This window comes from Diadema setosum, chromosome 11 (genome assembly GCF_964275005.1).
Source record: "Diadema setosum chromosome 11, eeDiaSeto1, whole genome shotgun sequence".
Taxonomy (NCBI): domain Eukaryota; kingdom Metazoa; phylum Echinodermata; class Echinoidea; order Diadematoida; family Diadematidae; genus Diadema; species Diadema setosum.
Window position 1 is genome coordinate 21,197,951 of NC_092695.1, and position 26,668 is coordinate 21,224,618.

General features: G+C 42.4%; 2 protein-coding genes across 2 annotated transcripts in view; one reads left to right on the forward strand and one right to left on the reverse strand.

The window, feature by feature from the left end:
* Window positions 1–2,490: 2,490 nt before the first annotated feature.
* On the forward strand, window positions 2,491–11,985 carry LOC140235351 (uncharacterized). The gene is made up of 5 exons (XM_072315379.1): window positions 2,491–2,686; window positions 3,112–3,244; window positions 4,216–4,342; window positions 4,902–5,663; window positions 11,854–11,985. Exons 1-5 carry the CDS (start codon window positions 2,491–2,493, stop codon window positions 11,983–11,985), a joined length of 1,350 nt encoding a protein of 449 aa, XP_072171480.1.
* Window positions 11,986–25,281: 13,296 nt separating this feature from the next.
* Window positions 25,282–26,668, reverse strand: part of LOC140235352 (tRNA (carboxymethyluridine(34)-5-O)-methyltransferase ALKBH8-like) — a 53,211-nt gene continuing 51,824 nt past the window's right edge. The window contains exon 12 of the mRNA XM_072315380.1: window positions 25,282–26,489. Within this exon, the coding sequence (XP_072171481.1) occupies window positions 25,425–26,489 (1,065 nt within the window). The 3' untranslated portion in view covers window positions 25,282–25,424. The remainder of the gene's footprint in view (window positions 26,490–26,668) is intronic.

Consider the following 26,668-nt stretch of genomic DNA (forward strand, 5'->3'; position numbering starts at 1 on the left):
TTAAAAGATGATAAACTATTGGTAAATTCGAAGAAATGTGACGTGATGTCCATCGGTACACATCAATGCTTAAAGATTGAGCAAACCGACTTGAAAACTGTCACATTTTTATTGATGGTAATGAAATTCAAAAGGTTGATTCTTGCAAGTATTTGAAAGTGACAATTGACAAAAATCTCACATGAAATAATCACATCGATCGTGTTAAGAAAAAAGTAAGCAAAAGTGTTTATCTTCTCAAAAGATTACGCCCCTTTATTAATCAGCACACAGCCTTATTGTTCTACAAATCAGTTATACAATGTAACTTTGATGATTATTGTAGCTCTGTCTGGTCGAATTGTTCTAAATCTCGATTGCAAATATGAATAATAGTGGCAAACGCACTTTTCAGTACGTGGGGACTAGAGAGTGGAATAACCTCAGACCAGAGCAAAGGCAATTAAATTCACTCACTGCATTCCGAGCATCAATGAGAGGACGCACGCGGCCCATCCCTGAATTGTAAAGCGCACAGTGTAAACCGATGTATGTGTTTTGTTTCTTGATATTAGAGCAGATTTTGTTGCTTTACGTTTGTTTGTTAAGCCGTTCACGTTCACATTTACTTTTACTTTATCATACTTTCGGAGTGCCTTCCCTTCTTTGCCCCTTCTTCATTTTATCTCATTATTTTCTTCTATTGCCTTTTCCTTCATCCTTCTTCTGCAATCCTCTTCTTCTTTTTCTTCATACTTCGCCCATCTACCGCTATTTGGATGATTGGAGTGACTTTGGGAGTAAGAAATCAGATATCAGTTTATTCATTGTGCATTGTCTTTTAACGAATATTTTATTTTACTTTACTTACGGAAATTAATGTAAGATAATTTTAGAAATGTATGTGTTATATAACGTGTAATTTTAATGGTGTATTATTATGTTCAAAGACATTGTAACTTTATTGTTATTAATGTGTTATGTTTTGAATACATGTTTTGTCAGTTGCAGTTTTATCTGTAAACTTTTGCTTTTAAATGTTGTGTATATTGTATTTCTATGTTTTTACCCATCTGCAGGGCCCTCCTTGAAAGCAGTTTTATAGCTGACGTGGCTACCCTGATTAAATAAAACTGGAAATGAATACTGCAAAACAGGGCACTTCGTATCGTTATGAATGTAGACTATATGTTTTCTACAAACCTTTTGTCTGATGTGCTACAATTAGATCAACTTAATGTCAGATGGTCAAAACTTGTTCCACGTACAATGTACCGTGCAAGTCACAAACTCTGCCCCGCTTACCTCAGCGATACTTTCAATTTCAGAGATACAGTCTATTGTACAAGATCATCCTCTCGTAAATTAATCCTCATTCAACCAAGAACAAATTATAATAAAAGGTCCCTTATCTATCGTGGGGCCAAACTTTGGAATGAGCTGGATTATCCCTTATCCATCCCTCCATCAATTGACGTTTTTAAACGCCATCTTAATGGCGACCCTTTAGAATTTAATGAATAACACAATATGTACATAACGAGAAAAATGATTTGTTTGAACATTCCCCCCCCCCCCTCAATAATTGTTGTCCCCTTTTAGGTTTATGTATTTCACCTCTGTATTAACTGTTTGGTTTCATGCAGATTATTTTGTTGTATTTTGAATGTAACTATTATGCTTGAATATGAATGTCGTGATTTCATGTACTTTCAATGTGGTGTGGACCCCTATGAAAAACAGCCACTGGCTGAAGAGGGTCATCCAATCCATGAGTGGTGAATAAATAAATAAATAAAAAATCCTGAGAGACAAAAACACAATGCATATAGGAGAACACCAATTAAGTTTTGCCAGTTCACTGAAATACCAACTACTAAAATGGACAGTGGCTTACATTCTGGAATTTGAACTCAGTGTAACTTAGTATATACTGTAAAACTAGAAAATCTCCTACTGTGCACGAAACTTTTGCCAATTTCACAAGGAGCCAAGATTCACGAGAGTAAAATGCTGTGATGTACTCACTACACACAAGGCCAACTATGTAAGCTGCGCCTGCGCACTTGGGACAACTATTTGAACATGGAGGGTCAGATAGCAGCTCTCAAGCAGTCATGCAATGGGTATCTCGGCCATCTCGGACGGAGATACACGGAGTTGGAGCAACTCGCGATGAACCGAGATAAATATGATGCAGTCATGAAGAAGCACGACCAAATTAAGGGTGTATTTTCCCTGTACGAAGATAAATTTCGTGAATATGTTGATCTGCTGGATGGAGTTGTCAGGGACGACGCAAGCAAACAATTCGATAGTCAGAGACTAAACTTTGAGGAATTCGAGACTCGAATTACTTCCTAGGTCAGTCAACATAAGGCGAGTGAATCACAAGAGTTCAAGTCCATTTCCGCACCGCAAACTGACGATCAATTTTTGGTGAAGTCTGGGCAGTCCAGGCTGACGTCGACTCCAAGGAGCAGCGCATCGAAGAGCAGAGCATCGAGGCTGATGGAAGCGAAACTGAAACAACAGGCCAAACGACGGACAGAGCTTTTAAAGGAGCAACAGAGAATCGAGCGCGCTAAGCGGAAAATGGATGAAAAGCTAGCTTTGCTCGAAGGTGATATGAAGGACGCCGAGCTGGACATGGAGATGCTAGAGGAGCTGGATGAAAGAGATCCATCCGAAAATAATGAACTCTCCAGTAAAGGTTGCATGTAAGGCAACTGTGGGTAAGCCTGAAGCAAATGATCACGATAATTCTAAGAACATTCCTACTGTTGATGAATGTGATGGTGCTGTTCATGTATCAAGTGTACCTGAAAACTTACCAATTGAAGGCACATATGGTGTTGAATGCCATGATGATGATGTTACTGCTTTTAATAACCGCAAATAATTGTGTAGCTGAGCTGTGTAACACGATGTTGTCAATGAATATGCTCAAACCTGAGCTAATCAAATTCGATGGTAACCTTATCAAATATTCTCCATTTGTGAATAGCTTTGATAGGACTGCTGAAGCCAAGGTCAATGATAACAAGACGAGGTTAATGTACTTGCTTCAGTATTTCGAAGGCAAGGCAAGAGAATGTATTAACTGTTGTCAGCTCATGCCTTCCGATGCAGGCGATGCAAAGGCCCGCAAGATCCTAGCCGATCACTTTCGCAAGCAAGGCTTAAGCCCCGTTTTAACAGGCCACAAAACGCAGGGTAGCCTCGGGGTAGCCTCCGCCCTACGATCGACCAGGGTAGACGCGGGGTAGCCTCCGGCGTCATGTGACCAGCGCTACAATCAGGTGACCAGCGCTGCCGCTGTCATGTAGTCATTAGGGAGCTTTAGATTTTAGAGCGCGGACGTTCAAAGAGAAAAAAAAAACACGATCTGAGCGTGCGCAGTAGCGCGGATCAAGTTACTGCGCACGCTCAGATCATGTTTTTTCTCTTTGAACGTCCGCGATCTAAAATCTAAAGCTCTCTATTATTGTAAATCGTGTGGTTGCACAATACTAATACTCCACGCGCGCGTATCAGCAACCGGCTGGCGACAGGGAGACCTGAGGGTTACTATGGTAATGTCCCCGGAGAAGGTTTTCGAGCAATGCCTGTTAAAACGGAGCACTCGGCGTTTAACCCGTGTTTTATGGAATCTGTGGAATACAAACACGGATGAATCTTCGCCGGCGAACACCCGGGCACGCCCGGGGAGAAGGTCCGTTAAGACTGGGCTTTAACCAAGTTCTAAATCGCCCGCAGATAAGAATTAACGATAGCGACAGCTTGCGGGAGCTAGCAAGAGAGATGAGCTCATGCCAAATAGCGTTTGAACAAATGGGCCATACTGCGAATATGAATTTGAGCGACTGTTTGTTGAAAATCCAGGCAATAATGCCACTTCAACTGCAGGGTAGATGGGCGGAGCGCGCCGAAAATCTACTCACGAATGGAGTCGAGCCCAGCTTTGGCCACATGACCGAATTCATAAGAAATCAAGCTATGACTGCCAACAAACATGTATGGAAAGAACGTAGGCCAGAACGTTAAACACGCAAGCTCAAGGACACCAAGCAAGACAGTCAGTGAGGAGAAATACCAATTTGGACGCAAGTAATCTACTCGTGACACATTGTCAGTTCCCACGGCCTCAAAACAGACCCAGAGAAAGTAACTATGCAGTTGTCGGCTACCCAAGGATGTTCAGATGGTATCACAAATTCATCCCACATTTTGCAGAAATAGCTGCACCACTAAAAAGGATTCCACATGGAACTGGATAGCTGAATGTGACAGAGCGTTTAAGGTCCTGAAGACCTCGTTGACAGTGGAACCCTTCTTGGAATACCCTGACACAGGCTCTCAGGTCACTGTTCATACTGATACCAGTAATATAGGCGGGGAGGGGGGGGGGGCAGTACTCATCTAAAAGCATGGATCGGACATGAAGACTATTGTCTTTGCCAGTCACTGCTTGTCGCCAGCAGAGCGAAACTACAGCATAACAGAAAAAGAGGCCCTTGAGAAATTGAGGCCATACTTAGAGGCGGGCTCTGTCGAGTGTCACAGACCACCAGGCGCCCTTGTGGTTGTTTCGCAAGAACAAACAGAATGGAAGGGTTTCTCATTGGATCATGAGATTGCAAGATTTCAAGTTCCAGGAGGTACATCGTCCAGTGACCTAGAATCACGTCTCAGAAACACTGTTAAGGATCTCTGGGACTACTAAACTGGTGGGTGTCGTCCACAAGACTTCGCATTACGGCCAGCGAAATTATTTTTCCCACATAAGTTCCGGACTCCAAGTCTACATTATATTATGAATATTCATATGACTTGTGTCTTCAAAATAAGAGTACGCATGCGCGTGGAAGAGAAAATGAAAAAAATGTCGACCTCCAACATTGTGCTGTGCTCGCATTCAGGATCTGCCTCTGATTCTGAAGATGTTTAAAGCTGTGATGATAAAGCTTAAACATGAAGGTAAAGGGGTTGTTAATCACAAAAGCGTCATTTCAAGTCAAGATATGGAAAAGATAGCTACATCTTGTGATACCAATGACCCAGCCGGCCTTCAGAATAAGGTTTTCATGGACGTCATGATATATTTTTGCAATCGCGGTCGAGAGAACCTGAGATCCATGACGGCTGAAGATTTCTCCCTTAAGACAGATGAAGATGGACTCCGTTATATCACTAAACGCGATCAATTGACGAAGAACAATAGAGAAGATCAAGACGAATCCTCCAACATGGGTGTGATGTACGAAGTGCCTGGCTGTGAAAGGTGTCCCGTCAAATCTTTTCTCAAGTACAAGTCTAAACTCAATCCGATGTGCTCATGTTTCTGGCAAAAACCCAAGCAAAAGATGCCAGAGAATGGAAATGACCCGTGGTATTGCAACGCTCCACTGGGTGTGAACACTCTGGGAAACAAAATGAAGGACATTTCTATTAAGTCTGGATGTAGCAAGATCTACACGAATCATTGTTTGAGGGCCACTTGTATCACAACTCTGGACACTGCAGGGTTTCATTCGCGTGATATCATGACTGTAAGCGGTCATCATAGTGAGCAGTCAATTAAAAACTACAGTAAAACAAGCGACAAAAGAAAGAAAGAAATGAGTACCATGCTCGGTCAGAAATTGAATGAAGCCGGCACAGAAGAAACGCAACCAAAAAAGGTAAAGCACAACCTTTGACTCTGCAAATGGTTCAAAGTCGTGACTCAATGGATAGCGCAGCTGTTTTTACAATGCCTGGTCCTAGTAAAGGCTCAGACTTAGAGTTAGATCTAGACCTGGATCTACCGGCAGATCTGACACGTCGCGCACCAACATCAGTTTCGTTGTCGCAAGAAGAACATCTGCATCAAGATTTCTCGAGCAAACAACAAATATTCAATTTCCATGGATGCAATGTGAACATCTATAACAAGACCTAGACTATTTAGGTCCTACGTTAGACTACATGTAAATAGCGTTTTGGATTTTTCATTCAACCTTTTCAAGTTTAACTGTTGCCGGCGTTTTGCTTTCGAGGCTGAGGAGGGACATGATCAACGCCCCTGGGTGAGTAGACTACCATTTTTGCCAGTACCAAATCACGATTAGATCTATGCATGTACCTACAATACATACCGTAATGTAGGCTAGAGTCTGTTCATAATTATGATTGTGAATGTGAAGCAGGTTTTGTTGTTGATCTACATGTAATGTTAAGCCTAACTTTTACTAGATCTAGACTAACGTTAAGACATTTAGATTTCACTTGATTTATCAAATGACAAGGATCCATATATTTCATTTTATAAAACAAATAACACGCGACTCTCGTTCGTGCATCGGTTCAAATTAGCGCATGTGATAACTTCAGAATTGTCCAAAGCCACTCCGCTGCGCGTCGTGGCTTCAGACAATAGGGAGCTTTAGATTTTAGACGCGCGGACGTTCAAAGGAAAAAAACATATTCTGGGGACCGTTTCATGAAACTCTTTGTCAGTGATTTACACTGACAACTGTTAAAAGCTACCGAAATCCTTGCGTCTGATTGGCTGATAGCAAATTCGTCGGTGAAAACCTCCGACGAACTCGTTGATGAAACGCCCCCAGAGCGTGCGCAGTAGCGCGCGTAAAGTCAATCTATTTTTAGCTTGCGTCGCCTGAGTTTTTCACTACGCGTACTGGGCTATGTTTACGTCCGCACAGTTTGCGACGTAGAGAGCTTCTTCATGCACTGATCATATGGGGGCGCGATTTTGTTTTTTATACGTTGCGTCCCAGCGTAATCTAAAGCTACTTTTCCACACGACGCAGGGAGAGGAGAACGTCCAGCGCAAGCGTCGGCTCAAACGTCCGCGCGTCAAAATCTAAAGCTCCCTAATTACTAAAGTTATCGCATGCGCTAATTTGAACCAATGCACTCAGAGCCGCGCGCTATTTGTATACTGTAGTATGGGGGATTAGTATTATTAATATTATTAACGTCGGGTTAAGTTCTTTCTAGATGTTCTATTTTCTTCAAGATGTTAAAGAGGAACTTCTATATTTAATAATCCTGTAAAATAATGTGCACAAATATTTATTGATGTTTTGAAAATTGTAACTTTTTTAGATGTTTCTGACGTACTCACGTAGACTAGACTAGGGTCTAGTCACTAACGTTAGGTCTACTCTATTGTCTAGACTCTAACGTCAAAATGCTGAAACTGCATGCATGCAATCATGAATGATGAGGTATATTCCGTCAGAATTCGGCCAGTGCAAAACTGTACCACTATACCAGCATAGTCTAGAGTACACGTAGATTTAGCCTTGATCGCAGTGCAATTTTGGAGTCTACGTCATAATCTACAGTACAGAACGACCCAAATGACCCTTCACGCAAAACTTTCAATTAGTCTAGATCTAGAGTCTAGTGTTAATTAACGTCAGCCAGGGGGTGTTTCATCAACGTTTGTCAGCGCAAAAAGTTGCATCGCTGACAATCACCATAGGAACAGACAGTGACCAGAGCATCTCATCCAATCAAAACCAAGGATTTTTCTGAAATTGTCAGCGCTGACAAACGTTGATGAAACACCCCCCAGATCTCTAGATAGTCTAACTAGATATGGTCCATGAGGAATTGCGTGTTAAATGCAGTTGTCCTTCCCAAAACAAGTTTAGTAACATAATTGCCGATTTCGAGCACGGGAAATAAAAAAAAAAAATAATAGAGCCTTTACAGGGTCTAGAGTCTAATTGGTAAAGAAAATGCATATCGATCTATTACATTTTATTGATCAAGAGAGTTTACTCCGCGATTGCAAAAGCAGCCTATGCAGAGCCGCGCGTTTACGTGCATGTTCTGCGCACTGACGTTAATTTGTGCCTGACGTAATAATACGTTCCATGCTGATAGTGATACAGTGTAGATATCTAACTGACGTTAGATCTATATTGTGCTTTGAATATCTACCCCCTCACACCGTAACGTTGCTAACTTATTTTTTTCCCCCTTTTACTTCTTCTGGCAGGAATTCTTGCTTGACAATTACAAACATCATATTTGTGATGTAAAAGTAGAAGAGAAAGGAGTAAACGTCACATTGAGGTTAGCTGTTTCGACCGAAGAAGGCGCTAAAGAATGGCTGGAATCCATGCAGAAGTCGTCTTTGGCAACTTTTCGAGTGGAAAGCACTCATCCTTCCTCTGGTGACAATTTTTTGTACAAGGTGTGTATATAGCTCTTTACTCAGCGCCCTCTATCCCACGACTGAACATCCACTTGAAATACTATTTTGATTTCAAAATCATCTTATCTTTTAGCATTTTCATATGTCACACTTGTTCACTAATATTTATGGGTGGACCGTAGACGCCACAAAATTGTAACTAATAATAATTATTTAAGTAGAGAAATTGAGACCAGAGTTTGATTTTTTTTTTTTTGACAGGGGTTCTGACTAAATATCCTGTGATGTTATCAATTTGAGGAATTCAACTGAAATTTGGGAAGTAACCTCTTTCTTGTTGTTGTAGATATATATTCCTACTTCATGCACAAAATCAAAAGAGGTTTGTTGATACCCAGCTGGGAAATAGATTTGGGGATATGCATGTAAAATTGGTATAGTGTCCTAATATTTCTGTCTACCAGTCTAGATGATGGAAATACTATATGTGGTCTTGCGATAAGTATATAGTCATATTCATGTGTAGGTTTGGATAAGTAACCGCTGTGGAAACTGCTTTACTTTGCTAAAGAGTGAAATACTAGTTGATTTTTGGAGGTTCCTCATTGATTCAATCGTCCTCATGAGAGGATAACTTGTATACAATGAAAGTCTTTGTTTCTCAAATGTGTCAAATGTAGCCTACATTAATAAATGCAAGGATGCACACTGTCAGTCAGCTGATTACTGACTGTTTTCAAATGATAAATTGCATACATTGTACAATATAACTTATTTTCTCTTTCATGATGATGATGATGGTGGTGATGGTAGTGGTGATGATAATGCTGATGACTATGAATTGTCAATACCAAAAATGCCAGTGGCATACTGATTAAACCTAACAAGCTTTAAAAACTTAGTAAAAATCACTCCTGAATTAAATAAATCTTTAAATTACAAATAACTATTTTTACGTCAATAGTGTCTCAATACAATTTTAATTACCCTTTACTAAAATTAGTTTGATAGCGAGCGACAAGATGAGCTCTGATTGATGGTATGCATCTTTGCTTGTACTCATGCGTACATACTCTTATTCATTTTCTCTTTCACGCGCATGCGTACTCTTATTCCGAAGACGTAAGTCATGAATATTCATATCATGTAGACTTGGGGTCCGGAACTTATGTGGGAAAAATAAAGACGCTTACGGCCAGCAGACAGAATAGGAGTTACACAGCACAGGATATGATTCAGATCTCAATGACGTGGCCAATGACGAATGCACAGCGCCCAAGTGTCTTCAACCAGAAGATGACGCTGTGCAGTAGATCCAGTGTGATGACTGTGACAAATAGTGGCACCAGAAATGTGCAAAAGTGACCCCAGGGGGGCTGAACTAATTGAAATATTTTCTTGCCCCTCATGTGACACACAAGTTTCAAAGACAAAAGGCATGCCACCTTTGGACCTCACCAAGGAGACAGTTCACATCGCACAGCGCGAAGACCCGGCACTCATACCCATCCTACAAGCTATAGAAGAACAGGGCAGAACATATTCCCACAATATTTTCAAGTTAGAGAAATGGCTCTTATTCTGCAAAGAACAATGTGTTGATTATTCCAAAAGGCCTGCAGAAGATGGTTCTTGTTGAGTATCATTCAAAGTCTACAGCATGTCACATATGGCGCAAGACAGTTGCCAGGTTAAAGAGCATGGGTGTTGGTTGGAAAGGCATCTCTAGATCTCATCGCAGTTTCATTCGAGGCTGTAAGGTCTATCAGGTCACTAAGCTGTCCTACCAGAAGAATCAAGGCAAAATGCTCTCTACCACTTCAAAGGAAGCCTTGGAGATAGTACGAGTGGACCTTATGGGTCTACTCCCCAAAAGCTACGCAGGCCATGAGTATGTCATAGTGGTAACTAGAGCCCAAGCGGAAGCCCACTACGACAGACATTGCAGCGATGTGAGCTCCAAGAAAAGAGACCATGTCCTAGTAAAGTCCTACCCAATTTCAAACTCAAAGAAACATTCTTTTTTTTCTGCAGAAGTTGCTCCGAGATGGGTAGATCCCTTTGTCATTGATAAACAATTGGCGATAAATCAGTTCATAGATGCATTGTGGGAGGGAGATAGGCAACTCTGCCTTCGACAGAGCAAAGTGCACCACTCTCCATGAAGATGTCAAGGCAGCTCTTGAATTAAGAGTCATTTGCTCTTGCCAGCAAGCAGAGTAAGGTCACGGGTGGTGCGTGTGCGAGAAGTCAGAACTGACATCAATAAGTAAGTCCTGCATCAGCTCATAACAAGACTGGAGTAACTCGTATCAAGAACAACAAGATGGGCCACATTAGCAGCACTGCCAAGAGTTGGTGACACCCCCGGAGACGTCAACTCGTGACAATCAAGGAAACAACCAGTAGCTGTCCCCATTGAACAGAGGACAGCTAGTAATTCGAAGGCTCCTCCCAAAGTTATGATTCCTTCCCTAGGTGGTGAACCATAAGGTCTGGTAGCCCAAGGATTGGTTGGCGGTCAAATGAGCGATCTCCTCATTGATACAGGATCAGGAGTCACTTTGTTATGGCCAGATGTCTGAGAGAAAATCAAGAACTTGCCACGATATCAACTGAATCTAGAAACGAGCAGAATCATAACAGTGACGGGGGAGACACCTGACGTGAGAGGAGCAGTTACACTTGATATACATTTAGGAGATAAAAGTGTAAGCCATCGTGTTATTGTTGCTGACATTTTGCATGAATGCATTGTGTAGACTTTCTTTCAGCTAATCAGTGTACTAATGACATGAGTGGGAGGATGCTGAGAATTGGGAATGCCCAAATTCCTCTCCGATGTGGCACTCACATGAAAAGTGATGAGATTAGCTGCTGCCGTGTAGCACTGGCTGACACGGTTACAGCTCTACTAAACAGTGAGGCTATCATCTCGGCTAGTCTCTCTTCTCCAGACATACTGGTAATAGGCGCGGTCAGACTAGCAAAAGATCGTGAAGTTTAAGATCGCGAACTTTAAGATCTAGAAGTTTTGTCAGTGTGACCGCAAACTGCCCCCGAAACTTCTCGCGAAACTTCCCACTCCATCTAGGGATTTTTCCTCACACTCGCCAAACTTCTCGATCTTTTGCCAGTCTGACCGTGAGAAACTGAAACTTCGCGATCTTTTTCAGGTGACCAGTCAACCATCTGATGTCTCTCATTATTGACATCTGTCGTACAGTCCGCGAGCGCGCTAAACAAGTTTGTGTGTGTAAACCATCATCGCGGTCGTCTGAACCTCGTCTGCTAGAGAATGTACCACTTGCGGTGTATTGCAGTTGTACTACCTACCTTGTCTTCTGTAAATCAACATAATGGAGGCTGAAATTGAAAATAGAGGTCATTGAGAGCTAGTAGAAACAAAATTGTTGATAACGTTACGGCGTGATGCAGTTTTTCGCGAAGCATCAAGCATTTCGAAACAAAACAAAACCGTGTATGCCGTCCTTAGAAAAAATGGCCACTGCGGGATACTCGAGAAGCCCAGCCAGATAAAGAACAAAATTAAGGCTCTAAAAACCAGTTTAAAGAAAGTTATGGATGCCAACAGGAGTGGAAGGGAAAGAAGAACGTGCATGTTTTTCAACGAGTTAAATGCTTTTTATTTTGTACGAAGCCGGCCGTAAATCCTCCCTTGGGTTCCTTATTGGAAGGCAGCTCTGCTTCCTTCTCAGCAGCGGCAGCAGCTGAAAATGGATACTGCACTGGAGACCAGCGAGAGAGGGCCGGACCCTCCTCGTGTCGCCAGCGTCAGCGTCCTGCTCACTGTGCTGGGTATGACATGACCGGTAAGTGGTATACTATACTAGATCTAACGGTTAGAGACCGAGAGTAGGCTGTCATTGACCCAATTCATATTCAGAGCCAGACAATCTCATATGGTTCTAACATTATTCATATGAAGTTAGGTCTGCAAACTTGTCCTTTCTTCTTTTGCTTTACAGTGCTGTGCTAGAGATTTTATTGTAGGTGTTACGAGTGGATATAGAATGCCGAAATAAACAGCATCCCTTAGGGAGAGCAGAGAGAGAATGGGAGAGCTTCACGAAAATGGATTCATGATCTTGTATTTGTCACCTAGTCTGGGAATTTTGAGTGATTGTGAGCTGATGAATGATTGCCAACGATTCTGTCGAGATCCCGCGTCACAAATGGTGGAGAACCCGGGCAGGGCAGTTGAGGATGGACAAAACCATGAAGCTTTTATGATTGTAAGGACTGAAGGACAAGGTGCCTGTGCCGTGGTACTAGCATTAGTAATCTGTGCCTATACTATTGTGATGCATGCAGTCTGCAGATTGGCTTCGACTTCGTCGCGTTGCATGTACGCTACACAGTGTCAGTGACTACGTTCGGTGAGCTTGTTGAAATGACTGTCACTAGTGTCAGACTGTGATTTGGCATGATGCTAAACAAATAACTTCATACTATAAACTTCGTATCATCTGAACTAGTGGAAGTGTTGATTTAGAGAAAAAAAAATGTCTAGTAACAGTAGCATGAGACCCCCCTTCTTTGAAGGAGTAGGTGAAGTCGATGTGGATGAATGGATTGATGGATTCAAAAGGTATACAGAGTTTGTTGAGTGGACACCGAAGAAGAAATTAGCAGCCCTTAAGAGTTTACTACAAGGCAATGCAGCGAGGTGGTTAGCTGAAGTTAAAGTTGATCTCGAGGGACAGAATGATGAAGAACGATATGACCACTTGAAGGAGCAGCTTTTGGCAAAGTTTCATTTATCGTCCACCCGAAAACTATCTCAACCGACTAGAAAAGCTATGTCGCCAAGTTCATCTAAACAACGAAGATCATGAATCCATTTTCGTGAAGCTCTCCCATTCTCTCTCTGCTCTCCCTAAGGGGGCGCGGTTTATTTCGGCATTCTATAATATAGAATGTTACGAGTGGATATTATCCACTCGTAACATAGGCAAGCCCACACATTGCCAAAATATGAGCAAGAGGTAACCCCTCCAGAGATTGACCCTGACACCCCATCTTCAAATGGAAGAGTCCAGCACTTTCTTTGGGGTTGTTATCTCCTCTGCGGGGTGAAAGCATTCAAGACTTGCTTTTCATCACAAGAAGTCTGCCATCTCTCTCTCCATATAAGGTACGCTCAAACATTTTGTTGTATATAGTTGCTACAGTTACTTTCCAAAGAATTGGATAGGAAGCACCTAACATAAACAGAAGTAGACATTCTACCCTGAGCAGATGTTATTGAGCGTAAAACAATGGATTTTAAGAGAGGTCTCTAACCAGGTCACAAGAGACGAGACACGAATGTCAAGTCCGAGAAATTCTACAAATGTGATAAATGGAGCCGAGATTGCCATTACCAATGTAGTTTCATTGTAAATAGCCAACATACTCATTGTTTTGTGGAATTGACACAAATACGGACCACTTGGTCAGTTAAAGGCAGCCGGTCGTCGCAGGCGATTCGCAGCTCAGTAGAAAAGCACGACAAGCTGCTCCTCCCGTTATTGTACCCCCGTACGTACCGAATGCCGAACACGACGCTACGCAGCGCACCAGCGAAAACCAGATGGGGCACGAGCGCCCTGCGAGCTGTCCACTGTAATTTCAACATGGACGCCCGAATACCTACCGAATGGGGCCGAATGGGTGCATGCACAAAACCGCACAACAGCCATGCGCATGAAAATCTCTCCCGGTCCGCGACACAACAAGTATAGTGAGAGCTGTCGGGTGTACGTACGTATCTGGCTCCAGTCTCTGTTTATATCCACTATGGTGCCAATTTCAGCAATCTAAGCAATACTATTTCAAAATGTCTGAAAATATTATATAACAATATCATAAATTATTCATATATTACGTTGTTTAATATTTGGTATTTATAAATATGCTTTGATGAAGAAATATTAAAACTCTAAGCTTCATGTATAGCAAGTTGCAATGCATATGGCCATAATATGGCAGGTTGTTATGATCTCATCGTGCAATGTTGTCTGCTGCGTCAGCTGCATGTGTTATAGGTACAGCTTACAGTACGTTGGGCCGGATCGTAACATAACATAGTTGATAGAGAGTCGTCGGTACCGGTATGTCAATATCAATATTGTGTGTGGTATGCGAGTACTGTTTGCAATAAAAAGTGCTGTACTGTTTCGGCTTAGCCTTGGCTTTGGTTTAGTAATGAAACCTCACAATGGAGATCAAACAGCCGTCCAACTCGAGGCAACGTATCTACTTGTTTGACGCTATCGACGAGTGGAGAACGCAGAGAGACGTGTTCTTAGCTGGAGGACAAGTAAGAGACCAGAGGGGGAGGCTTCAGCGTCAGCGTGCCGATGAAAAATTTGCTTTCCACCTGCTGGAGTTGCATGAACAGTTTTGCAGGAATTTTTATTTAGAATGTGCAAATTCGTGTTACGACATGCACGGTGGAATTGTGTTGCCACGGCTTACGCCAATCAAGCAACCCCAGCTGGCCAAGTCAACAACTTCAAGGAATCCCGATCCAGATGATGTGTAAGTAGAAGTCTACACATGAATCAATGATTGAAATGGAATGACTTTTTCTAATCTAGTATCAGTAACTTTAGGGCATTTGCGTTTGATCGACAAGTAGGCCTAGTTTTCTATGTATAATTCCGCGTTCTCATTTATGTCAAATTATGATAATGCCGTAATTGAAATGACATTTGCTGGGTCAGTTTAATGTCATTAGTCCCATTAAATGAGAAGTTTTTCATATCAATCATGTTATGCAAATTCCCCAAGAATATGATTTAGGATTTGCAAATAAATTTTAAAAAAATGAATAGATCTATCGCAAGCTCCATCATACATGTAGTCTAACCCAATAGATCTGGTAGAACTCTAACGTTTAAACAGGGGAACTATAGGTTCAAAGATGATAGATCTAACAATAATAGATTCTAGTTAAGGCCCTACTTCGACTTGAAGGTATGTCGGTTGGTGCACGGCCCCCTTCTACCACGGCCACAGTTACACTGTGCAGTGCAACTGTGGCCGTTGGCCCTGCACGGGCACAGTCGCTTCCCCGTCCTGAATTTACACACGCCAGGGCAAGTATGGTTGGACCTACAGGTACTACTAATCGACCGCCTAATGTTTATCTGCTTGATAAGAATATTTGACACTGAAATTCACGTAAAAAACTTGACCTACGTGATTGAGAAAATCCAGCTCTATCAAATGCCGTTGTTCCGTTTTCGATTCGAAGTTTCAGTGCAAAAATATCGCCGACGAACTTGCGTGGCCTCGTTTCAGCTCCCCGGGGTAAATCGCGTTATTAGGATCGACCGCTGTTTTTGCATTGACAATGCACGCAAACCGAGTTGTATTGAACACCGTGTTGTACGAAGCTTTTTAGAAGCCTTTTAGAAACTTCCATAGACATTACATTGTGCTGTCATTACGATTCGGTGAAAATATTCATTCGAAATTTTGTCCTTGATTAAAACCATTAATGAACAATGAATTATCGCGTTTTCCCACACCATCCTCATCTACATTCAAAGCCAATCCATTTTATGTGCAGAGAAGTGCGTACTAAGTGTTCAGTGCGCGAATTATACGCGGTCGGTTTCAATAAGGGTGGTCGATATGTAGTAGGGCTACATACAAGACACAGGGTCTCCGACCCAATCGTCCGCGTTCAGAATGGACAACTCGGCGGTAATATCCGCTACCCATGACGATGTGTCATCGTCCATGATGGCCACCCTACCTATATATAATCTGATCTGACGATTACAGTGTAGTTAACGAGTGACGACGATCGACGGTGCGATGAAGAGAAGGCGTACACTGTAGTCGTACGAAGTATAGGCAGCTAGCTACTATAGCTCATGCGAACATTGTACATTGCATCACACAGTACATACAGTATACCATACATTCAATTCACATTACACAAAACGTACTCCCCCCCCCCCCCCCGCGCTCAGATCAATCAAGCGAGCAAACGAGATACTATAGCGCGATACATTGCTTTAGGGATGTCTTGCGCACACACACATTTCGCTTCGTAGCAACTTCGGAAGCGAGTTTACGTGCTGCCGCCCGCGGCTGAAATATGTCCATGTATCCTCGCGACTGGGTGTCTTTAAGCTCTACATATATCTTGTCTCATTGAATGTCCCTTGTTATATTGTACTCTGCAAGTTGGCGAGGTGAACGGGATAAATATGTCAGTGAAGCACCAGGTAAAATTACATTGAGCATGGTTGAACCACAAAGATGTTCAAGAGAGATATGTTATGGACAGGAATAATCCCTGTCGTTTACTAACATCATACAATAACTCAGTAAAACTAAAACTGCATGGTATAGTGTTTTTATGATTATCAAATGCAGTCTTCCATGAGGCGTACATGTAGGTACACATGTGGGTCTGTTCAATAATTGTCCTAGAGAATGCTGTTAGTTGTTATGTATGTTGGTGTATGCAGTAGTGTTATGCATGTACAAAGTATTTCTAATGATTTGGCTAACATGTGCATTGCAATGTCAGGGCAGATAAGACAGAATTAGGCACCGCAGTGAAGGAAAGTTGGTGCACACTTCATTCTAACAGACCCCATCAAGACAACGGACCCACAGTGGTCTCCAAAGAAAGATAAGCAGTGGAAAAGGTAACAGTTCGATGGGCTAGGGGTACTTTCACACCAGAAGACTAATACACCAAATGAGACAGCGTATACAGAATGTCCCTCGAGGGAATACGTTTATATTGGTGTTAATTTCATGTTATGGGTAATGTTACGTTATGGGTGTAGATGTCGTGTGCTATAATTTGACAATCCAAGTTGAAGGATGAGTAATAGATATTTGTCTCATACCACTCCAGCAGGGGGAACAGACAGAAAGGTATACACTGTAATGCAAGGAACATTAAAAGCCTTTACAAGCAGTATTAAACGTAAGTGTGAAATGGGCCGTCGTAGTAGCAACGACAAAAGAAATTTCTGTTCACAAGGTAGCTGCCCATGACTTCGTATTGAGGGCTCTGTACCTGCAGCAGAAGTTGTTGTTCGCCTCCCAGGAAGCAGGAGCTGGAATTACGTATGACCCCAGCCAAGTACAATGGATGGCATTGAGGTCCATCTCCACAGGCATAGCCAATGAAGCAGTTATGGGGGAGATGCGACCTCATCTCCAGAATGGAGACATCTGCGACAAGGAACTACTGGAGTTTCTGACTGCGGCAGTCGAGCATGAAGCAGAGCGGGCTCACAAGCTAAAATCCAGGGGGGCAAGAGCAGCAAGTGTAGAGGCCACAGTTGCTAAGACCACAGAACAGGCACACCCATCAAAGACTAACCCTATTAAGGCCACCAACTTCGACCTAAGTGAGGTGGCTGCAAGCACACAGGCCATTGACAAGGCGGAGCTCAGCAACCTGCGTGCAGAGACCCAACCAAGCAAAGCACAGCAACGAAGGGAAAGAGGCTGCACTGCCTGCCGGAAGGCTGGCACAGGCAATTCTTTTGATCACTGCTTCCGATGTGGTAGCAGTGAACACTTCTTGCGGGGTTGCCGTGCCAGGAAGCAACAGGGACAGGGAAATGCACAAGGGTTACAGGAGAGGAATGCCCATTAACCTGTTCAGATGAAACGTCCCAATCTCCAGCTACTCAGGAAACGAACCATTTCACCATTTTCGTCATCACAAGACAGTAGAAAACAGAGAGAAGTTGTCCGTTTAGTAGGCCGCAAGTGCATTGTGGCTTGCAGCTTCAACAAACACCCTACCACAGCACTATGGGATACTGGAGCCCAACTTTCCCTGGTTTCCAAGGAGTGGCTCGACAGAAATTTGCCAGATGTCCCCAACCGGCCCTGGAGAGAAATTATAGAGGGGGAACCCCTGAAGTTGTCAGCGGCAAATGGAAGTATCATCCCATACTGTGGATGGGTAGAGATCAGCCTGCAAGTGCCTGGGGAAGCAACAGCTGCTCAATCCCTCCAGGTACCCCTTCTAGTAACAATGGAAACACTCGAACATCCTATCCTTGGATACAATGTCATCAAAGCCCTTGCTCAAGGTCAGTCAGCACAACTGAGTAATTACTACCACATGCCAAGAAAACGGAAATAAACAAGTTGGTTTCACCGCTCAGTTTGCCTAGTGATGGTGAAATATGCCAAGCATACACTTGCCGCAACGATGAAGTTATCTCTGCAGGACAGACGAGGCTAGTAAGATGCAGGAGACCGAATGCCATGGTTGAAGAATCAACCGTCTTCTTTGAACCCTTGGAATCCCCATGTCTACCTGACGGTCTTACGGGAAATTGCTCTCCGGTGGACATACGAGGTGGAAGATTCATGACCTTTGTTTTCCCTGTCTCCAATGACGCAACCCTGACTGCGGGGTCACATGACTGCCACATTCGACCCTAGCCCTGTCAGGTCTGGTATTGGAAACTGCCAACCCCCATGACCTTTGACGCTTGATGACTGGAATTGTATTGCTGACGGACGTGGTTACAAACCCTCCCAGGAAAATAGCATCGGGCGCATCGGGCCATTATGAATATAGGTGAGTATGTATTTCACTGAAGTGGAGCAAATCCCACTTGGCGTAGTCGGCAGGATTTTAAGGCCAATTTGCATGGATTTTGCTGGTTTTAAATTAACTGTATCGGTTGGGCTGCGAGGTAGGTCCCAGGGAAAAGGCCATGTAAATATTATGTGTATCTTTCGCACATTACGCGTTGCAGCTGTACATAATTTATGATAATTATTGGTTGTCGGTTCTCCAGCTGTTCTCCAGTTTTGTCAGGGTTGCCACAAACAGGAGGCAGGCTTGTTTGCTCTTAGTTTAAAACCCATGACAGTGGAAGCTTCAGTGGAGTTAGTCACCTGGCTGGTACACTCCTGACATGCGGTATTGGGAAAGGGTTCTCAAGGAATTCGCAGTCACAGGGAAGTGCGCAGTGCTACTGTGGGTTGGGATACTTCCCAGCCTGCAGAGGCAGGTGTCCACCAGGTACTCAGTAGATGTTCATCCAAAGTCTCCATTTCAATGCTCGGATAGGATTGATACGGGTGGGATTGAGCAACAAACAACACCTGAAGGACAGACGTCAAGTTTGGGGCAGCGGATACAGAGCCTAGAGCAGAAGTTTGTTTCTCTCCAGGACTCTGTGAATCAGCTGTCCGCAAACATGGTGAAGTTGCTTTCACGGAAGCCATTTACACCATCCCCATCTAACCCCTTCCGCAATCCCTGCTATAATTGCGGGAAGCTTGGTCATTTTAAGAAGGAGTGTCCCGAGCCGGACAGGAATGTTGCTCTCCTCTGGGAGGAACTGTCAAACGACAGCGGGCCGGAGGAGGCCACTCCCTGGCTTGAGCAGGAGTTGGCCAGTCACAAGAGGAACTAGACTTGGAATTTGTCAAAACTGACAAATTAGGTGATCCGATCTATTCGGAAATCAATGATTTCAGTCCCGATCCCAATAGGCATGGCCATACAGGTTTCATCTGTGTTTAGGGACATTGGCCGTGTGATGTTTGGATTCTCATTTAGAAAAGGGAGTCAGATCTGCCATCTTTGGTACCAAATTCCTTATACACTATAACGAAGATACAGGATGAAGTATATTTGACATTTGACCCCACTTTGGACACCCAAGATGGCATCTGAGCAAAAAGTGGTTATTTTGTGAAATGATTCTTGTGACACCGTCTATACGTGTACAAAACATGGCAAAGGTAGGATAGGTATTCACCAAGATACAGGATGAAACATTTATGACCTTTGACCCTGATTTACCTGTCTTACAGTGTCTTATGAAGTAGTTGTTATTTTATGAAATGGTGTACTTGAAATGGACTAAACATGTGCAAAATATGGGGGTTAAATGGCGTGTTTTTCTTGAGCTATTGCAAAGAAAGAAAGACATATCTCCCGACATTGAAGCTAAGCATCAATTTCAACCACGTTTTTCGATGTAATCCCGACGTCAAATGAAAAAACGGAGTGGTTTAAAAGATAGCCCAAAGTCTCAGCTACAACATATTAAAATCTGGGAGAAATTCACCAAAGGGTAAGTGAGCTAGTGCTCGATAAAGACAGTCATGTCAATTTTTATTTCTAGAAAAACTGCACTCCCACAGAGATAACACGTAAACTGGTCAAATTTGACAAGGTTACTTTCAATCCATTTTTCGAGGTGATGACGTCATCCAATTAACATTTTGTTATACATTAGTGAAAAAGCATTAAATAAGCTACAACATACTGAAATCTAGGTGAAAATCGGCACAAGATAATTGAGATACGCTCGAGTAAACTTGAAATTTTATGATGTCATTTTAAAAATCTTTTTTTTTTTTCATTGTGGAATTTGATACCTTTTACTCATTTTGCTAGCATCGGCTACCCACGAAAGGATATGTACAACTCATCAGTTTACGTTTGATACGAAGAAATCAGTATGTCTTTCACGAGGGAAAAACACACAAAACAAACGAACAAAAAATACCCACAAACGAATGTTGATAGCCAAAACTTTGAAAAGTAATAAGCAGTTTTGATGAGCGTGAAATTAATTGTCATGATTTTGCTGTCTAACCAGGTGATGACTGCATCTCATAGGACCTACTCGTAGTGAATTTGTCTGGCTGGGCATACGAGACCGTTCATGTATTTCTGTGATTGTATTTTTAATTGAATGAATAATCAATCCCTTTTTTTTTTTTTTTTTTTTGTTCAGGGAACATATAAGATATTCGATCAAGTACAATGTAATCGACTGTTCGATGTTTTCCTACTATGCGCCAAAAGAAAGGCTATAGAATCACGATATCTTTGTGATGATTCCTTTAATTCAACTGATGAGCTAGTTCTTCGATCGATATTTCCAGGATATTTCCACACTGTTTATTCCAGTGCGCGCATTTTCGTCTGGCACGCACCTGGGTGTGGCACCTGCTTTTGTGGAAATCTCCACAAGGGAAGAGGGGAGGGGTGTCAAGTTTTCTTCGAGCCGAAGAGACTGCATACACAATCTCTTCGCTTCTGTGTACTCTCATTCGCATTTTCCCCTTATTCTTTGCTGGTAATGGACATTCAGATTTAACTTTACGAAGGTTGCTAGCACGTGTTTGTTTGTTGTTTTTTGTTGTTGTTGTTGTTGTTGTGAGGTGTAAGTGTTTTCTTTTTTATCATTCTTGGGAGGGGAAAAAAGAGTAAGAGGGAAAATGAAATAAAACGAAGGGCAAGTACGCTCAGCATTCACAGCAAGCCTTCTTTACACCAGCATCGTTACTTATCACCACCATCAGACATCACTCAGATCATATTTTTTAGAACGGTTGTAATTTTCATCTTGTGCTAAATCAAGAAAGTTTAGAGATTTATTCACAAATCTTTAATGCACATTGAAGCTCTTGACTAACATCTATGACCTTTGTATCCTTCACCTCCGAACAAGTTTTATTGTCTGATAAAATTCAGAACCAAATTTTCACTGTTCCGTTTTTATTGGGCCACCCTGTATATGCAATGTGTGTTAAGCTAATCGCTTGCATAAACTTTTGTGATTCTTTGGAACATTGAAGTTCATATCAGTTGCTAGCCTAACACTACAGCTATGGCGTCGTCATCGGCACGTTCTTTACCCTTAACACGTCGTCAACATCGTTTGGCAAAGGAATGCCAGTCCAGATGTGTACATTGTCAAACGTTTTGACAAAAGAATCATCGGCCAGGGGCAGGGTGTGAAAAGAGAGTTTTTGAGATCTGCAGTCTGCGTCAAAGATGACGAAAGGAAGATCTATAAGTGTTACGTCAACGACGTGAACGCTATGGAAGACAAAGTAGTGAACAGATTGCTCCAAATGTCCGAAGGAGCATTTTTCGCTGTCAAGAATTGCATCGTTGATACTGTGAATGTCAAAGTTATTGTGAACATACAATCTAAGGTAAGTGTTAAATTTGATACATGTATTTGTTTAGATGTTATTCAGTCTTTGTCTCCATTTTGTAAAGTTAGCACAAGCAATTTCTATTGGAATTCAAAGTCATGAATTGCTAATGCTCAGTCAAGAATGAATTTGTAGACCAAAGTCAAAGAGGTAAATTTTTGAAAACACAACTTTTCAGTAAAATGGCCAGAGAATTAAAACGCCTTCATGAAAATTGATTATCTTGGTGGTAAATAAAACTTCAAATGTTTTTCTATTGAATACTACAAACAGTAAATTTATTCAGTCTTTGAAATCTTTGTAATTTAGAGTTATTTTTGTAACACTCTTTCTGAGCTACCTGGTATAGAGGTCTAACTAGTCTATGTGGTGTTGTTCTATTGTGACATCACAGATTCTGGCAGAGTTACCAATTTGAGACATGGTTCGGTGCCTGCACTAGGAATTTGATGGCTATGAACCAAAACTTTGAAAAATCATAACTCTAAGAGTGAAATATCGGATTTTGCTCAATTTTTTTTTTAATCATCGTTCTTGAATTTTTCTGCACGCAATGAAATTCCAGAGATTTGTGAGAAAACTTCTCCTTTTAAGTCAGCAGAGAGATAGCAGCAATAAGAATAAGTGAGAAGAATGCTAACTATCCTTGCGTTGTATACTGTACACGAGTGAGTTGGCACAAGTCCGTGAAGTTGTTGGTGATTGGGAGCACGATAAGAATGCATATGACTGTGTTTGTGCGGAAAGTGCGAGTGCATTGCCACTATTACTGAAAGCACTGTGGAGTTGTATGGCTGTAATCCAGAAATATGCATGGGTGTGATCATTGGTACTGGTCGTCTACACTTCACTGTGCAAAATTTGTTAGTACTAGTACAAGTGCAAGTAGAACTACAATGATCTAGACATATGTATCTAGAATTGTGGTGACCAGAGTGAGTATTAAAGTGCTATTTTTATACAAAGATCTACTAGAAATATGAAAGCTAAGAAAGACGCATGTCAAGTGTCAAGCAAGTTTCATTAATAAAATATTTAGGATTATGTTTTTGTACATGTACTTTCATTGATTTTTACCTTGAAACTTTTTTTTTTTTTGGTGGGGGGGGGGGCACCTTTTAAAAGTTATATTAGAAACAGGATCTACTCATATCTGTCATTATTTGTGAGGATAAGGATTGTGTTGTTGTTTATATCCTTCACAGGAAATGTAGTTTATACATGTATACACAGAAGATTTAATTCCTACAGGAATTTTGTGTGTGTCTTGGTTGATTTAATTATTTACTACTTGAAGATTCCATGTGGTCGCACGCCGGTGAAATGTTCTATGTCCAGACTTTGGTTGAGAAACAAATCCAGCAGGCTCTAGAGTGTAGGTGGTTGCAAAATTATTCATCAATTAGAGAGGCTAGGGATATAGCACCTAAAGAGGACAAGGTTGCCTTTACCCAAGCTCAGGAGCCGAGGGTTGTGAATCAAACTCGCTCTTCTAAGGATCATGTCAATCGAGGACAGGGAGCTTTTGGATTATTTTCGCGAGTTCATGGACCTTGTAGAAAACAATTATCATGCAGCTCAAGCTACAAATATCATTGAGGAAGAGGATGCCAGCTCAAGTTATTTGAATGGTTACTTCATTCCTCTTGAAAAGGAGTGGAATCAGTCTGAGATTCTTAACCCTGATCGATAAACCGTGGAGGATCCGTGTGATGAAGGCTGTGGAAACCCACATCAGAGCTCTGAGCCTGGTAAGTTGGGAACCACTGCAGCTGACCCCAGTGAAGTTCTCATTACTGATCAAGAAGGATATGGAGACATCTCACTACCTCACAAACAATCAACCCAAGAAACCAAGGTAGGGGAATCTCACCATGGTGATTGCAAGTATAAACATGCCCTGATAAGAAATGTAGGTGGGGAGCTTCAACTGCCTTTCAATTAAGCTCCAACAAACTTACCGCTTCATCCGTTGGTTCCAGGTGATCCCCCCCCCCCTCCATACCATCCAACTACCATGGGAGAGGTCAAAGGACACACAGAAGGGAGGTGCAAGCCTTGCAACTCTGTGAAAGTGGGTATCCACTGACGCAGAGACAAGGGATAAAGCAAGAATGGTGTGGGGTGGGAGGTGGGAGGTGACGGGGGATACATGCGATAAGTCCCACATGTCACATGATTGACTTTGGATCACCTCCAAGTGTTAATGTGAGACTCCAGAGCCAACGCAATCTTGGAGGTGGGGTTGGATTGTCATGTCCGCCCCAAGACCTTCATAGCCCAAGAGGACTCCAGAAAAGGATCCTCATAATGGGTGTGTAGATCCTGCAGTCACCAAGTCCAGTCAACTGGTATGGGCAGCTCTCAGAGAGCTGATATAATGAAAGAAAACGGCCAGTCCCGACGACTTCGTCATAACGAGAGTCCGCTGTATTGAGAGTTGCACTGGCAGACAAAATCTTTAAGAGAAAGGTTGATCCGGGGGTGATTGTGTGACTAAATTCAAGGATTCTGCAGTGATTTAGGAAATTAAGTTGGTCACTGTTGTTAATATGCTTTCATAGCCAGTCTGTTATTTACATGTACTTCAAGAAGAAAGAATAATTGTTGGACGACTGCCTGTATGTTAACTGGAATAACATGTGGGATAGTTACTACAGTGATTGTTTGGAGACATTTGGTGAAGCATTTTTGCATCATCTGTATAAGCTGTGTTTGATAATGATGAATGGATGATCAGGCACAAGATGCTTGTAATGAGAGAGTTGTGGAATGATACAAGAATGTCCAGATTCTTATGCCTACCAACTTTGTAAGAGGAAGCCAAATTTGGTCATTATAGACTACTACAAAATCGGGATTGCCATATTCATCTCATTCAAAGCGATATCTCGTAAGTTTGTTATAACAGGACTTCCCTGTTGATACTGAATCTTGCTACTGTCAAGAACATAACTGACAATATTTTCAAAGCATGATTCTGTACAGAATGGCTTTAAGCATCACCACAATGAAACACACGATGTCTTGCCATGAGGAACGATGCTCTCCAAATTTGTGGGTTTTTTTCTTCTGACAGAAAAATGGAAGACATAGTGATAAGTCATCAACTGAACAAAAACAACTGTTTAACAGATAGGACGATACAGTGACTCATAGTTGGGACCGACTTATATTGCTTTCTGTAATACGGATATGATTCTTAAAATTTTAGTTAGAAATGAGATATCATTCAGCATCATCAAATCTGAGAATGAGCAGTTAATGATTTCATGTCCCGCAAGTTTCATGACTTTTGGAAGATGACACACCAGTTGCCCTGATCGTAGTATCCTCCGACGACTTGCACCCCCTTTACAGTTTCACATAACTGCTCCATCTCTCCCTCCACAAAAACATGGTAGTATCGGTAGAAGACAGCCTCTTGTTCCTTGTTTCCAGACTTCTCATCAGTGACATCAGCCTGCTTGTTCCTCTTTCCCCCACCACGGAGATGCCAGGGGACCAAGAGGTCCTGCCTCTCAAACTTAGTCCTGTTCTTGTGAACTGCAATGGTGTTGCCCTGGCCAGGATCTGCCTTGGCCTCCAGTGACGAGCTGTCAAGAATCCCTCTCTCCTCTTCTGGAGGTTCGTAATCAACACCATCGTCTTTGGCAGTGAAAGTTTGGTCATTCTCACATGGTGTTCTATCTGTGTCACTTGTCCTTGTAACAGATGGTGTAGCCATATTTCTTGAGTGTTCTTGGAACCCAGCACCGCCAGCATTGCCACCGGTCTTTGAAGCCCTCTTCTGTGGTGATTGTTGTACATCAGTAAACCCTCTGCTTAATTGTATATTGATTAATCCATCTCCCGGTTGCCTATGATTGCTACATTTGTCCGCTGTACCCTGATGTAAAACTCCCTCTTCTGTGTTAGATTGGACTTCCCACATCCCACCGCTGCTGCCACCGGAAGTGTCATCTTTGTGTTTGCCGGGCTCTTGGTGATTTGCCTCAACAGATGATGACAAACACTTGGGTTCGCCTGCAGTTTGTGCAAGACTGTCCGCAGCTTGTGCAGCGTGCTCAGGGATACCATCACAGCCCATATCCTGCTTCCTAATCCCAGGGCTATCTTCTTGGCAAGACTGTGCTTCAACATTATCCTTTCTGAGATTCCTATCCAGCTGTGGATGCTCTGTATCTTTCAACATGTCGGGGCCACTGGGTGCTGGGGAACCCTTTCTGGATGCTATGTACTTTGATTTTTCCTCATTATGCTCCTGCTCCATGGCCCAAACAGTGACCAGTGCCTGTCCTCCTGGCCTTAAGATGCGACTGATCTCCTTCACAGCCTGGATCCTCCGAGACTTGGAAGACAAAAAACAGAGAGCACAAGAGGAATAAAATGACATTAACCTGATAACCCATCGCAGATGAGCTCTTTTTCCTGTAATACATATTTCCAATATTAGACGCCTGCCTGAATATACTTGGGACTAGTCTTCAATGGGTTAAAATCAAAGTGGGATAGAAAGTTCTAGTTAAC

Bases quoted from the DNA above. Each gene is read 5' to 3' on its own strand.
- LOC140235351 (XM_072315379.1), top strand. From the start codon at position 2,491: ATGGAAGCGAAACTGAAACAACAGGCCAAACGACGGACAGAGCTTTTA. The intron at 3,245-4,215 runs GTAGCCTCCGGC...CACATTTTGCAG, and splicing joins TCGACCAGGGTAGACGCGGG to AAATAGCTGCACCACTAAAA. The intron at 4,343-4,901 runs GTCACTGTTCAT...GCTCGCATTCAG, and splicing joins ACCCTGACACAGGCTCTCAG to GATCTGCCTCTGATTCTGAA.